Source organism: Notothenia rossii, assembly GCF_949606895.1.
Source record: "Notothenia rossii genome assembly, chromosome: 1".
NCBI classification, from domain to species: domain Eukaryota; kingdom Metazoa; phylum Chordata; class Actinopteri; order Perciformes; family Nototheniidae; genus Notothenia; species Notothenia rossii.
Genome location: NC_136912.1, coordinates 76,206,460 through 76,222,617, shown reverse-complemented (window position 1 = coordinate 76,222,617; position 16,158 = coordinate 76,206,460). Strand labels below are relative to the sequence as shown.

General features: G+C 40.5%; 1 protein-coding gene across 1 annotated transcript in view; it reads left to right on the top strand.

The window, feature by feature from the left end:
* The window catches only part of dock7 (dedicator of cytokinesis 7), a 45,944-nt gene that overhangs the window by 16,410 nt on the left and 13,376 nt on the right, over positions 1–16,158 (top strand). Inside the window, exons 15-33 of the mRNA XM_079650577.1 lie at positions 1,178–1,295; positions 1,386–1,456; positions 3,303–3,441; positions 3,638–3,739; positions 4,114–4,200; positions 4,894–5,125; positions 5,273–5,437; positions 5,660–5,680; positions 6,046–6,215; positions 7,210–7,302; positions 9,145–9,234; positions 10,816–10,911; positions 11,034–11,174; positions 11,446–11,559; positions 12,341–12,508; positions 12,751–12,890; positions 13,264–13,433; positions 14,344–14,522; positions 14,669–14,987. Coding sequence (XP_079506703.1) covers positions 1,178–1,295; positions 1,386–1,456; positions 3,303–3,441; positions 3,638–3,739; positions 4,114–4,200; positions 4,894–5,125; positions 5,273–5,437; positions 5,660–5,680; positions 6,046–6,215; positions 7,210–7,302; positions 9,145–9,234; positions 10,816–10,911; positions 11,034–11,174; positions 11,446–11,559; positions 12,341–12,508; positions 12,751–12,890; positions 13,264–13,433; positions 14,344–14,522; positions 14,669–14,987 — 2,615 coding nt within the window. The remainder of the gene's footprint in view (positions 1–1,177; positions 1,296–1,385; positions 1,457–3,302; positions 3,442–3,637; positions 3,740–4,113; positions 4,201–4,893; positions 5,126–5,272; positions 5,438–5,659; positions 5,681–6,045; positions 6,216–7,209; positions 7,303–9,144; positions 9,235–10,815; positions 10,912–11,033; positions 11,175–11,445; positions 11,560–12,340; positions 12,509–12,750; positions 12,891–13,263; positions 13,434–14,343; positions 14,523–14,668; positions 14,988–16,158) is intronic.

The window sequence follows — 16,158 nt, the reverse complement described above, 5'->3', positions numbered from 1 at the left end:
TTCAAACAAAGACTCTCTTCCCTAATTTAGCCCCTGTACCAGTAGCTGTCATCGTACAGTAGGGCTGCTCGATTATGGCAAAAATCATAATCTCGATTATTTTGGTCAATAATTGATATCATGATTATTAAAAACAATGATCCATTTACTTTGAAAACATCATTTTACTGGAGAAAAAAAATGTGACCAGTATGTTTTTAACAGTTGATTACCCTGAACTTTAAGTATAATTCAACTGAAAAACCAATACAAAATGTTTTTAATAAAAAAAAGTAATAATAATAATAAAAAAATAATCGTTTTATTTCGATTACGTTGTGTTCGTAATCGTTGCAAGCCATAATTGTAATTGCGATTAATTAATTAATTAATACGATTAATTGAGCAGCCCTATCGTACAGGGTGTATTGGTAGTTCACAGTATTTATGGGTACTTATCAACCAAACAGGAATCTGATCAGCTGAGCTGACCAATGAACTGATCACTGATACTTGTCCTTACCCTACATATATGGGGATTTATCAGATTTTCCACAGCAAGGCCATCTATTTCTATTCAAATTCAACAACCCACTTTAGAGCTGCCAGTGTTATTGCTAGGACCTGCTAGATGGAGGGGAGGAGAACAAGGGAAGGGTTGTATCAGACCAAATAGATTCCCACGCTTCCCTGTCAGTTGTGGTTCCAGCTGTGGTCTCTGTGGGGCCGGCCCCCACAGACCCCACTACGTCACTGCGGTTTGTCAGCTGATCCCGAGATTCCCGGGCCTCCGCCCACTTCCCAGCAGTGTAGTAACCAGTGTTTTTGAGAGTAAAATACTATTACTCTAGCTGACAACAATGACAACAAAAATCAGGGCTGTAGAATGTGCCAACTTCTTTGAGTATTTATGAAATGTTAATTCTAATAAATGGTCCATCTTATTTCTTATCATGAACAATTTCATGTTTTTTTTAACTAACAAGAGACATATTAACCAAGGCCCACCATAAGAATTATGACAGGAGAAAGTGCTACTTTCCATATTATTTTAGACACTATAAAATTAATTGAGTTTTGTTTCTGATGCTTTTATTTGTGTATGTCAGAACAATATATTGAGATTTTTATTTGCCATTACTTCAATAACATAATTTATGAATGACTTTGTTTTTCTCTCTTTGTGTGTGTCTTTTAGGAATCTGCTGTATGTGAACCCTCAGAGTCTCAACTTTGCAAACCGCCAAGGCTCTGCCCGCAACATCACAGTCAAAGTGCAATTTATGAATGGAGAGGACCCAAACAATGCAATGCCGGTACGCTATGATGTCATTACATACATGTGTTCATATAGTCTAGTTAGTCATCCTACTTGTCTTCTTACTGGTATATTTCCTATACTCTAGGTGATATTTGGGAAGTCCAGCTGTGCAGATTTTGCTAAAGAAGCCTATACTACTGTGGTGTACCATAACAGGTAAGTCTATTAACACTTTCTAAAGAGTGCTGTAATGGTGATTGAATGCAGTTAAAACAACACTAATCAAATATCCCATCATAGCTTAGTAGCAATAACTTATTTTCATTTTGTTCAGATGTTAGCATCATTACTCAGGATTTATGTGATGACATATCTTGGCAATGGTGAGCTATGAAAATCTGACATGCTTAGCCTTTTACCCACATGGTCTCCATTATTGTCATGGAATTGGGGGATGAAAAATGAAAAGATCTAATATCCTCCTTTAATTTAACATCTACTTTTAAGTGTCCATCACCCAACCATAATGGTATTCATTAAAGAGGAGCTGGGGTCGACCGTCTAGATATTGTCAAGTGGGTGTCCTTGGCACACGTTTCTTCCATCTCTAAGAGCTCATGGGTCTCTAATATTTTATCACCTCTATCTGGTGTTTTTACGACATACAGCTATTTTGTCATTTGTCACCCGGGGGTCACACCTTCAAGGCGAAAATTAATCAACCTGTGAACAATGTACAAGTGTGACCAGGTCAAACATGCGTCTGGACTTAATTCAGCCCGGCAATTCACTCTGAAGCAGCACAATATTTATTTTGTCCGAACCTTTAAAAGAACAAATGAAGAAAGGGAATGACAAGACAATAAAACATATCTATAGTTATATATAAGTGCTTTATAATCTGTAAATATTCCACTCTAGTGCTTGTATCTGCTTTTTGTTTTGGGGTCATTTACTCAGCCAGTAACTCATTAGCTTTACCCCTGCGATAACATTTGCTCCTAGTGAAGGCTTTTCTTCTTCTGTCCATCCAAATTAGAGCACTTCTGCGACCACTTTTAAGCAGTTTTAGTCATTTCAAGCCTTAAGACAATCCTGGTGGGTGTGTGATAGACCTGAGGCCTGTACGACGAAGCCGGTTCAACATAACCTGGATATGTTTGAGTTAGCCGGTTGGCCTAATCCAAAACATACGCGCTCTCGCTAAGCGGTCCTACGACGCGTGTTATCAAGTGGATCGCTCAATCCAGCCGTGTCCTATCTAGTTAGGTGCCTGTTCACATGAAATTTAGTCAATATTGCTCTGAAGATGGGAGGTGATATTCTATGAATTTTCACATTCACACAGTCGGTGATTTTTGCCAGCCGTCTTTCCTGACACACACTGAGCTCTGATTGGTCAGCAGGTAGTGCTTTCACTGAGTTGATCTCTTAGCCTGCAACCTAACCTGCTCCGGAGCAGGCTAGCCATTCAGCATAAGTTACCATGGAGATCTAGACTGCTAAAAAGTGAGCCAGCGTCGTAGGACCGGAAACCCCGAGTTTTCCCTGAAGTTAGCCCGCTAAGAGAAAATCCTGCTTCGTAGTACAGGCCTCGGCTGTAGATGTGTGATGTTTATTTCTCCACACTGGTCTACAGACAAAGTTTCCTCCTGTGTGTGTTATGTAGTTTCTCTCTTTACTGATCCTCTGACTTCCACTATGAACTCCTGTCATGTCTTTTGACACAGATTCCCAAGTTATTCATAGACTCAGCAGGAAATAGAATATGGAGATCTTAATTAATGTGCATACATTTCAAATGGTGGTGGCTAGCAGTTAACGGTGCTAACAACAACAACAACAACAACAACAACAACAGGGCAAACAACGGCCACATTGCTGACAGAGTGGAATGCTTTTGACGTGGCAGCATAAACGATGGTCTGACCTTTCTACGTTGTTCCAAAACAAATGTTTTTTAATTGGTTAATCATTTCTAATATATTAATATAATGAACATAAAGTAACCTCCAACGATGCTGTCGAATATTTAAAACAAAATGTTAATTGTTGTAAACAGATCCCCTGACTTTCATGATGAGATCAAGATCAAGCTGCCTGCCTCCCTGTCGGACCACCACCACATTCTCTTCACCTTTTACCACATCAGCTGCCAGCAGAAACAGAACACACCACTGGAGACCCCTGTGGGATACACGGTGGGTAACAGACCATTTGCACTTTCACTACTTTTCACTACTCACTACTCATAAATCACTGAATCATGTTTATTACCAAGCGCACACTCTCTAGTTGTCATTTAGAGAAATATGCAATTCAAAATCTGTACTAAATTAAAAAGGAAAACATCCTGTGTTCTCTTTTGATTTTATTTGTGTCTCCCTCTCTCTGTAGTGGATCCCCATGCTGCAGAACGGGCGTCTGCGGACGGGCCATTTCTGTCTGCCCGTGTCTCTAGAGAAACCACCACAATCCTACTCTGTTCTCTCACCAGATGTAAGACCGTTTTTACAGTATTGGGCCATGTATAGAAGTCTGTAAAGAAAGTATGAATTTAAAAAGATGTATTTCAAACGGGCAGCCATAATGTTTTTTGAAGTTTGCAGTTTTTGCTTCACATATCCTCAGTTATTTTTAGTGCATGTTAAAGAATTGGTGTGCATGATGTCTGTGTTTTAGAGTAAGCTTTGTAATATAAAAAAGATTAAGGGGAATAAAAAGCCTTTGAAATGCCCCAGCCTTTAAACCTTTTTGATTCAAGCTACATTTTAACATTCTACCCAAAGTTACTTATTGTCCATTTTCGCTACTTGTAAAATGCTCCTTTTTCCAATGCAGCTCAGATTTACTCTGATATTGTTGTTCTTCAGGTTGCTCTCCCAGGGATGAAGTGGGTGGACAACCATCGAGGAGTTTTCAATGTGGAAGTGGTGTCTGTTTCAACCATCCACACACAGGTAACAATACTGTATACATTACTTTTATTGTGCTTTTCAGGATTTTGGAATTAACCTTCTTCTCCTATTACCTTAACTGATGAAGAAGAGCTGTGTATATTAAAATATCAGTTGCTGTAGAATACTTTTCCTAAGCCTTACACACAGGTTAACATTTAAAAGGTAATATTTTAATGAAGAAAGATATACAGTGTTCTCACATTTAGACAGTAATTCCTCCACAGCACCAGTTCATTAGTGGTTGAAGCTCGTCTCTGCAGTAATTTACTGAGCTCTACTCCATCGCTGTGTCGGCTGGGGTGTGGAGGGCTTGACTGTGGTCCCTAGGAGCCTAACTGGGACTAATGTGCTCATAAATCACTGCTCCTGGCGCAGATTAGACCTGCTGGATTCTCCTGTGTTCTTGTAGTAACGTTCGTTTTGTGGTTTCAACTTGGTGAGCCAACTTACAGACGAGTAGATCCAAGCTTACTTTTGTTTGTCGACTTCCTTCCCCCCGTTTTTTCTTTACTTTTAACACTGTAATATATTATTCCTCTAAGCTTTTTGTTTTTGCCTTATTTTCTTTGAATACATCTTCTCTTCTCGTCTGTTCTGTTACCATCTGTGGCTGTTTATATGCCCTTTCCTGCATTTGTTTTGCCAACCATTTTCTCTCTTTCTTCTCCTTGTACCCCCATTCTCCCCTTCCAGGACCAGTACCTGGATAAGTTCTTTGCCTTGGTACATGCCCTGGACGAGCACACGTTCCCAGTCAGGATAGGAGACATGCGTATCATGGAAAACAACCTTGAGGCCGAGCTCAAGTCTAGCCTTGCTGCGCTCAACTCTTCCCAGCTGGAGCCAGTGGTTCGATTCCTCCACCTCCTGCTCGACAAGTTGGTGCTGCTCGTAGTGCGCCCACCAGTCATTGCTGGGCAGATCGGTATGATATCGTTTTACACTGAACTAAAAATTACAAAGTTACACAATATAAGCTGTATATTTTATGGCCGTCATAATATGCCCCATAATGTATTTGTCCATATCTGCCTTTTTGAATATATGTCCCTGTGTATTTGTGTGTGTTCAGTGAATCTGGGCCAGGCATCCTTCGAGGTCATGGCTTCCATAGTGAACCGGCTTCATAAATACTTGGACACCAGCCAGGACATGCATGGTCGCAACGGCCTGCTGTCCTCTTACATCCACTACGTCTTCCGGTTGCCCAGCACTGACCCCAACTCACCCTCTCCAGGTATTTAACTGTCGATGCAGTAAACCCCTTCACACTTTTCTTTATCTGTATCGGTTTTTCTGTTTTCCCCTTTTAAGTTAACTTCATTCAACTCCCAATCGCCCCAATCGCCTTCACTGGGTGTCTTATTATTTTCCTTTCTGCCATCATTTTTCTTCTTCTATTTGTTTTTGATTTTTTTTTTGATTTTTTTACTTTTGTTCTTCTGCATGCTCCACACAGACCCCAACTCATCTGTAACAGGTAGATATGGCCCAAAACTTGACATTTTAACCTGTGTGCAGTTATTATTCCCTCTAAACATAATATTCAGTTCCTCAGGTATTATTCCATGTTGGTAGATAATTTGACATATTGTGCTTGATTTCATATGATTGATGATTTCATTCATTGATCCATAGAACTGTTTTTATTTATGAAAATATATGTTTTTGAGCTTCTTTCTTGTATCTTCACAACATGCAAAGCCTTATGATTAGGGGCAGGGTTTGTGTGCATTGGGAGAAGTGTGAACATGCAACTATCAGGTCTTTGGACCCACAATGGCTTGGTAGAAGAATAAGTTATTCGCAGTTGTTCCATTCTCCTCCCTCTGTGTCTTGTCCCAGGGCCAGGAGGGTTGGGAGGTTCGATGCACTATGCCACCATGGCTCGCTCAGCTGTTCGACCAGCCAGCCTTAACCTTAACCGCTCCCGTAGCCTTAGCAACAGTAACCCTGACATCTCTGGTACACCCACCTCTCCTGACGATGAGGTCCGCTCAATCATTGGCAGCAAGGTAAGGTCTATAACTTAAAGTGCTTTAGAGTTCAGTTGCTTTTCTGCTGAGGCATTAAATAGTGGCTCAACATGTTAAACAAGTTTCAAATATGGACAGAACTGTCTTGGCACGAAGCCCTATTGCAATATTTGGCTTGTCCACATGGATACCAGAGTTAAATATTGGTATATTCTCATTGATCTGTGTTGTATTGAAGACATGCTCATGTAGGGTGAGGTAATTCTTAAGGCACAGAAAATCAGATACCTTTCATGTGCACAGTGACCCAGGGGGCCGTTTTATCACATGTAAACTGTAAAGCCTACGCGTAAACAAAAGATGGGACATCTTATCTTTCTAACCGCTGTAACAGCAACCTGAGGCACACACATGTATACATACACATGCACACACAATGCTCAGTGTCGTCTTTGTGCAGGTTGTGAAAGGAATTCAAAGTTGTTTAGCTTACAGACACATAAGAAAGCAGATGCTGTCAGGAAGATACAATAGGCCATTGTTTCAATAGTCATAAAGCATAGCATAGCCTTGTCAGTCTCTAATGGTTTTGTTTCTTTAGATTGAATTTATTTATGTGTTGTCATTTATTTGGTCTTGTTTGTAATTTGTGATTTCCCTCTTCAAACACAGTTTTGTTTAACCCAAAGTACCCAAACAGTGTTTGAATGCAGCCCCTTGTTTGGTGAATGTTCCCTTTCTGCTAATACTTAACCAAACCTTTCTTCTCTTGTCTCTGAGGGAGGGGGAGTTTTGTCTTACACAGAGAGAGAAAGGGAGAGAGAGAACGTTTGCTTTGCTCCTCTGTGGTGATGATTTGGATTTTGAATTTACTGACAGCTAACCTGTTAAAGGCCCTTTGCATCTTCCAGCAGTCCTGACCTCTGAACCTCTTTAACCTGTCACTGTTCCTTTCCCTCCTCCTTCCCCCGTGCTGCTCGCTCGTTCCCTTGCTTCCTGCCTGCCTTGTGTCCTTTAACCTTGGCACGTCTAGGGCTTAGACCGCTCCAACTCCTGGGTGCACACCATGGGCTGTAAGAGTGACCCCTGGGGATCCAGCCCTGGGTCCGCTCCAGAAACCATGCAGGTGGTTTTATGAATGCCCCGTCCTCCACTTTACCTCTCTATAAAAACAGCTCACCTTGAAGGGATACTGGGATATTCAGAGTGTTGGTTTATTTATAAACACAACCATAGTTACTAAAAAAAAAGAAAGGTGAGTTTCAGGGGCAATACATATCCTTAATGAATATTTTACGGTTGAAATGTCTTTAGGTTTTGTGATCTTTCATTTATAGACTCTAGTGGAGCTACTTCCTGAGGTTTTTATTAGCGTAACTATTATGATAATCAACCCATTTTTGCTCACTTTCTACAAACCATAACAACAAAGACATACAAAACCAAAACTTCTGAATATTACAGTATCCTGCTTGACTTTTACTCACGATCCTCCCGTTAACCCATTGATGGGATCACAGCCGCCTCCATGACCCATTGTCCCTCACGCCATAACTCATCCATTATTACCTATCACATGTACTGTAGCACCTCCCTTTTTCTCAGTACTTTCATGAAAAGATAACATAGTCTAAATAGAAAGCTATCAGTGCCGTTTTACCATAGTTTTTCTTGGCAGCTAATTCTTGAGCAATGTTTGCCTTACTCTCTTTCTATACTATGATCTTTTTATGCACGTATATACTTCACAAAAAAATGGTAGAGAAAAAGAGTAGTGTTAGAAATCATCCTCATCCACAGAGTAATTATTCTGCGACCATTTTGTTTCATCTTTCATTCTCTTTTCTTCTTTCTGTTTCCACCACCATCATTCACTCTCCACTCCAACTAATAACCATGCATGACTTCCTACTAACACTACCTAGCGTTCACTCTGTCACCAGAAGCATGGTATATCTGTAAGTGTGAGTGTGTGTCTGTCTACGTGTCAGCTTCTCATTCCGTCTGAACATGTGATGTAATGTCCTCTGCCATTTTAGGTCTTCCTGATATAAGCATTTGTTAATCACCAACTCAAACGCTGGATGAAATGAATATCAAGAAAACAGAAGGGAAAATAATTCTGCAAATGATATTCATAAAATCACAGCTAGATTCCAGCTTATAATGTGTTGTGCCAACATTAACAGAGCATGGCATAATCCACATTTAACCTGGGTTAGTCTACCCACCATTAATAAAACCTTTGCTACGTTTTTTTTACTAATGCCAACTTAACTTGATATCGCACCCATTTTGCATCCCTCCTTTTGAGAACATATATATTACATTTGGTGTAAATACTTATCTTTAGCCATCCTTTTTTAATGCTAAATTGTTTCTTAAAAAATACTTATTTTGTATTATCCTTATATAGTTATTTTATATTTGTTATTACCTAACTTATTTCTTTAGATTGTTTATGTTCGCACATCCAGATAACAAAGCAAATTCCTTGTATGTGTAAACGTACCTGGCAATAAACTTGATTCTGATTCTGATTATTTAAGGCACTCAAACTACAGATGTGACTGTTTTAGATCATGGGAACAACAGTTTTAATTGTTGTCGCCCTGTCTTGTGTCCAATAGCTCTGTGTCTTGATGTGTATGCAAGAGATCACAAAAATGTAGTGTGCATGTGTGTGTGTGTGTGTGTGTGTGTGTGTGTGTGTGTGTGTGTGTGTGTGTGTGTGTGTGTGTGTGTGTGTGTGTGTGTGTGTGTGTGTGTGTGTGTGTGTGTGTGTGTGTGTGTGTGTGTGTGTGTGTGTGTGTGTGTGTGTGTGTGTGTGTGTGTGTGTTTGTGTTTGTGTGTGTGTGTGACCCAGCAGACACTTTTTCCCTGTGTGCTGTGGAATAAGGTGCAACCCCACGCTCCCGTTGCTCCTCCACTAACCTTGTTGTCACCGTTCCATTCATCCCACCCATAGGCCATGGAGCGCAGTGGCAATCGCATGTCTTCGCACACTGAGAGCACCAGTTTCTTGCAAACTTTAACAGGACGGTTGCCCACAAAAAAGGTAGAGCCACTGCACTGGGGGAGGAGCCAAGCCCGCCCACCTCTTTATTCGCCTCCTCACCTGTCTTGTCTGTGGATGTGTGCTTCTCGATTTGGTTGATGTTGTATTTGGTGGTTGTGGAGTTTGTTGAATGCGGAATGTCTATGATCTGCCTCTCGTTCTGAATGTTTCAAAGACTTTTTTTTAAGTGACATGAATATTTGTATTCTGGCTGGCTTAGTCTGGCTAACTTAGTCTGGGAAGTCTCCTTTAATCGCATAGGGCTGCACAATATGAGGAAAGATTAGTAATACTGTTAAAATCCAACAAATTATTTGTTAAATAAACCAAAAAGAATGGTGATTTACATTTTAAGCTGCAGCCTTTTACGGATACTCTTTTAAAAAGAATCTCTGAGTGTTATGCAAATAAGATGAAAAATAAATATCACAAGTTTAACCTTAATTATAAAAAAACATTATATCGTGCAGCCCTTTGCACTACTCATCATGCATTCAATGCATATGGTTAGGCTTGATTTTTAAGTACCACTTCCATCGGTTTACTAGGACCCTGCATTAGAGTCATAAACACATGCAAGTTTGGTGAAACATTTCCCTAACTAATGATAAAGAACAAAAAACAAACAAACACATAAAAACATCTATTTACTAGTTACCATTTTGGGTCTGCTTCGTTGATAGAACTGAGCAATACTCAGTTCTCAGCACTAACTACTTTAAAGTAGAACTTATGCTACTAATATACAAAATGCCCAGAAACAATTTTTGTAGGCGGCACCTAAAGTATTTTAAAGATAATAAATTGGGTTATCCTTCATGTCTGGCCACTTCCTAATCTCTAAAATATGTCAACACGATTACGGAGACTTGCCAGATTCAATAGAGAGTCAATATGCTAGCCAGACTGTGTTCTGCATAAAACACACACTCAAATAAGGTCAAGCGATTGATGCATAATTCTTTAAAGAAATGAAAAAGAATACATTCTTATCTCCATGTTTCAAAACCTCCTTGTGCACATTTGTAATACCTAAGCCATTTATACGATTATCAGGAAGTAACTTTATGAAAGACTCTAATTTGCATGGTGAAAAGAGGGAATTTTTCATCATTTCATAAAATAAAGGTTGTTCGAATCTAACTGTAAATTATATTAAAGGATATCTTTACTTTTAATGACTTTGTTTAGAGTGTTTGGAGTTGGTAACCCCCTAATGTAGTATATATATATTTTGGTTTAACCTCCCTCTGTAATTCAGTTAATTTTCAGTGTTGGGAGCGCATCAGCTTTTCTGGACTCATATTATTTCATATAAAGAATGTTAGCATTGCTAATCCCTGTTAACTAAACCTGCTAAACTTTTATTCCATGTTACATCCCCTTTTAAGTTTGTACATTTTGAAGTTCAGTTAAAAGTACATTTACTGAATAATCTATTCACAGCATGGAGGTATATTAAAATGTAATATCAACGGTGATACTTCTCCTGTTGCCTCACATTCTCTCTGTCTGGCTCCGTTGCTTCTCCCTCTCGTTCCCTCCATCTCCACTTCTTTTCTACTTTCCTGTTCTCCTCAGCTCTTCCATGAGGAGTTGGCGCTGCAGTGGGTAGTGAGCAGTGGGAGCGTCAGGGAGGGGGCTCTGCAACAGGCCTGGTTTTTCTTTGAACTCATGGTAAGAAAAAAACCCTGTCATTAAACCTATAAACAGCTGTGACTTATATGCATATGTATTCTATTAATAGTCATCACAGTACAGTCTTTTCCCATGACAACATGTCTTGCCTTGTACCACAGGTGAAGAGCATTATCCACCACCTCTACTTCACGGAGCGCTTGGAGTCACCCAGGAAGAACCGTTTCCCAGAGCGCTTCATGGATGACATTACAGCTCTGGTCAGCACCATCGCCGGGGACATCGTGTCTCGCTTCCAGAAGGTTAGTACGAGCCTGGTGAGAGTTACGTGAGAATATAAGGACCTCCTGGTGGGCATGCAATCTGTTAAATATCATTGCTGAAGAGCACATACAGTAGAAGGAATGTGGTGTTATACAATAATCTAGCGAATCAGCTAATTTAACACTTGATGTAGTTTTTGCAATGTGACTACAAGGGATGTTCCATTATCATCCTTTTGCCTGGTTAGGTGAATCTAACATCTTGCTCTAACTGTCAACTTTTTAAGTCATGTGTATCTCATCCAATCAGGACCTAGAGATGGTGGAGAGACTCAACACCAGTCTGGCCTTCTTCCTCAATGATTTGCTCTCAGTCATGGACCGAGGCTTTGTCTTCACCTTAATCAGAGCGTACTGGAAACAGGTAAATGCCACATCATAAAGATGTTACACATTTCTTGTTAAAGGTGGGGTATGTCATTTTGGAGAAACCAGCTCGAGTGCGCTAGAATTTGAAAATACACAACCGGAAAAAATCTGCCACTTCCTTACAGAGCCCCTCCTCCAACACGCACGAACGTGCACATGACCAATGAGGGCATGAGATAAGTTTGTGCACAGATGGAAGGCTGACAGGCAGGTAGGCCATCCAGTCATTTTAGTCGGGCCGGCTAAAATGATTGGTCGTGCTTTTTACAGTACTACGGCTTCCAGAGATGACATTTTTTTATGGATTTCTTGTCAAAGCACTTAAGATATTCATTGCTATTGGGATGTTAAGAGCATTCCTTGGAATATAACAAAAAGTGTATCTCGAGCCGGTTTCTCAAACTTACCTACTCCACCTTTAAGTGTTTTTATGCAAATAATAACAATTTATAAGGATGAGTGTTAATGAAATCAGAGCAACGCTTAGCCAAAACTTGACAGAATTATTAACTTAACAAATGAATTTGGATGTCTCCCCATTGTTAATCAAAGAAGCTACTGCCACGTATTGTCCCAGTTTTACTACATTCTGGCAAAGCATACAACTCAAGATGTATTAACACAGCATTTCAGGTTTCTTCATGACCTTAGAATATTCCAACACCTTTCCTTTCCAAGATTTCAGTTATTTTAACAGTACTCAGTCCGAATTATTTATCTGTGTGCCATAAATGCCGTGAATGAATAAATGATTGTGTCCCGTTTCCTTCCTCCAGGTTTCCACAAAGCTTTACGCTCTGCAGAACCCAACCCTAGAGTCTTTGAGGCTTGACTTTTTGAGAATAGTGTGCAGCCACGAACACTACGTCACCCTCAACCTGCCTTGCAGCCTGCTCACCCCCCCCGCCTCGCCTTCCCCCTCCGTGTCTTCAGCAACTTCACAGGTCAGTGGGGATGTGCAGGGAAAATTATGCAAACTTATTTAAAGGAATTTAAAGTTAGATGATCATGTGTGCACCTATACTAACTTCTTGCAAATTTGGCAGCGTAAAAAGGATGAGCAGCAAAAGTAGATTGTAAGACTGTCCTACAATAATATTTATATAATTTTGTTGTGTTTGTTGTATTCCTAAATTATTAATGGTCTAACTTCTTTGGATGTTCTGTTCTCCCTTTTTTCCCATAGAGCTCTGGGTTCTCCACAAATGTCCAGGACCAGAAGATAGCCAACATGTTTGAGCTGTCTGTTCCCTTCAGAGAGCAACACTTTCTGGCTGGACTGGTTCTGTCTGAACTGTCCGTAATACTCGACCCAGAAAATGAAGGGTTAGTATGCTTAAGATGTATACTAAAGAAAAGGTGTTTGTATGAGTGAAAGCAACTTGAAGGGTCAAAATGGTTGAGTTTCTTCACATCATCGTGTCACATACAAGGTGATTGTATGTGTGGTGGTTTGTTTCTGGGTGTGTGTACCCAATAAACTATCATGTATTGTAGAGAATCAAAAGTGCTATAATCAGGTTATAGTCTCTGTGTCTGTTGGTGAGAGATAAGTATGTATGCTTGCTGACATGCATTCATGTGAGTGAGTTAAGGTTGTGCATGTGTGTCTTAACGTGAGTTGCTTCCCTTGTTCTCCCACCCAATGTGCTTTTCTCTCATGAAATTCAATTCAGTTTTGTTCTTGTTTGCACTGTAGCATGTTCGGCCTTCATAAGAAAGTGGTGAGTGTGGTCCATAACCTCCTGTCCAGCCACGACTCTGACCCCCGCTACGCTGATCCCGAGGTCAAGGCCCGAGTCGCCATGCTGTACCTGCCTCTCATTGGCATCGTCATGGAAACACTACCACAGCTCCATGACTTTACAGGTAAAACATGATATTGTTACATTACAACACACTTTATATAATTCATTCTTTAAAAGGCGGGTCTGTGTTTTAAAAGTGTTCTTTAAACTATGCGAAAGGGAGATTATTAAATATATTACTCAATGCTTCAAAAAACATACATTTGCGTGGATAAAGAGTTGCATGTTTTTAGACTATCAGTATGTGTGGTATTCTCAGTTCCACACACTGCTTCACCATGTCATCTCATGTTCTACTTAAGTGAAGAACAATTATTACCTAAACCACTTCAAAAAATCACAGATGAATATTTACTGACTGTCCCTGAAACCATTTGGCAACCATTTGGCCACTTCAGAGTATTTATCACACTGGGTGCAGGGCATAGACATGGATGTGTGTGCACTTGAAAACGAGGGTACCTCCTCAGCATTACATTGAGCCAGCAAAGACCCCTGTTACGACATAATGTGGTAAAATACCAAGTAACCTGAGGTATTCAAACACACGCCTCTGCAACGTTACAATGTGACCTACAGTAGCTTTATACTTTGGAACTCTGGAGGTTATCATTTGAACTCTAAAGAATGTTGCACAAAAAACCTAATGAACTGGCTGATCTCTTGCCTTCCTTAGTGAATGAGACTCATCTAGACCGGGATCTGGTTTTAAAATGACCCAGTGATAAATGTTTGAATGATCGCAGTGGTTTGGCTCATGTTATAAAGCTTGGTCTGAATAAAATGTGGCCTATTTTGTGATATCTTTTCAAGTAGTTATTATTAAATAGTATTTATTTCTAAAAATGCCATGTTATCAAAGTCTCAACATCCTTATTATTTTTCCATTCTAGATAAAGCAATTCCCCTTTTTTATTTTTATATTCCTGTTAATGATTGTATTTTTTATTCTCTTCTTTTTGTCTCACTAGAGTCCCATAACCAGTGGGGTCGGCCGGGCTGTCCCCAGGGGGCAGCGATGGGCAGCAGTGGGGAAGAGGCAGAGGGAGAGGCTAACAGCCTGATCAACCAGACGGTCGCCGCGGCGATAGCAGGCACCGCCACTCCCACCCCAATGTCCCGACCAAGCAGCTTCTTGCTCAACTCGCAGGTGTTTTAATGTTTGTATCATTCATCTGCAATTTATGGAGCAGTCCTTCTGCTGTACGTCATTACAACATTTGGAGGCATTTGTCTTTTTATCATACCTCTTTCTGTCCTTCCTCCCTATTCATTTCCCATGGTCCATTTCTCCAGGCGAGTCGTCCGCATGGTAGCTTCTCGGCCGAGTCGAGCCGCAGTCTGCTCATCTGTCTGCTGTGGGTGTTGAAGAACGCTGACGAGCTGGTGTTACAGAAGTGGTTCACAGACCTGTCGGTGTCGCAGCTCAACCGCCTGCTGGACCTCCTCTACCTGTGTGTGTCCTGCTTTGAGTACAAGGTGACATCAACACACCGACTAACCACTGCATGGTTGTCCAGGAGCACACAAAGGGTTGGGTACCCATTATCTCTTGAGTGTACCTTCTCCTACGTTTTGTGTCCCACAACATATTATTTTCCCAGTTGGACTGATAGTGAGGTTTATAAATGAAACTGCATACTCATATCAGCCATCATATGTGACCCCTCTATCGAAATCAGTCGGAAGTCGCAACGGCTCATTTCAAAATAAACGTGGATTTGCGTAAAGAAATAGTTTTTCGGGGTTCGGGTGTTTTGTTTAATTTTAAATATCTTGGCTTTCAGAATATGGAACTTTTATTTAAAAAATCACACGATAAATACATTCTTTAAGCTTGTAAAGGGAAGATGACAGCTCTCCCTCGCCACCCGCTGTTCCGCAGCGCTGCTTCCCCTCCCTCCGGCTGAAATTATGAATGTAAGCGCATAGTAATCATAGATAACACGGCAGGGTCCGTTACAGTTAGTTTTTATCTGATTTCAATTAAAGAAAGTCTTGGCTTTCAGAATATTAAACTTGTTTCGGCAAATTCAGATGATAAATACAACTTTGAAGCTTGTGACGGCATAATTACAAGCGGAGAACGGAGTAACTTGACGTCACAGATGTCATAACAACTGCCGGTGTTTCTCGGGAAACAAACACAATACACACGCAAAATTACACAAACACACACACACAAACACACACGTATACACACACACACACACACACACACACACACACACACACACACACACACACACACACACACACACACACACACACACACACACACACACACACACACACACACACACACGATACACACACACACACAACACACACACACATACACACATACACATACACACACACACGTGTATACACACACACACACACACACACACACACACACACACACACACACACACACACACACACACACACACACACACACACACACACACACACACACACACACTCGCAAGCTTCCCCAGACCAGTAATCCAAACGAATATATCTCCCCTCCGGACTATTTTGATAATTTGCTAATAATCAATCAGATCGATGGATTCCAGAGAAGAGGAAAGTTTGAAGGCCTTTTTCTCAAAATGATTACTCGGTGAAAGTCATTATATAATGTGACATTTTTAACTTAATATTTGGAGTACAAAAACAATCCTGATATCATTAGAAAGCTAGGAGTCTCCTCTTTCCAACAGTGTATACAACTCAAAATGTGTCTTCGGTTCAATTCGACTGATTTCGATGGAGCATGTCACATATGTGATCACAACAAA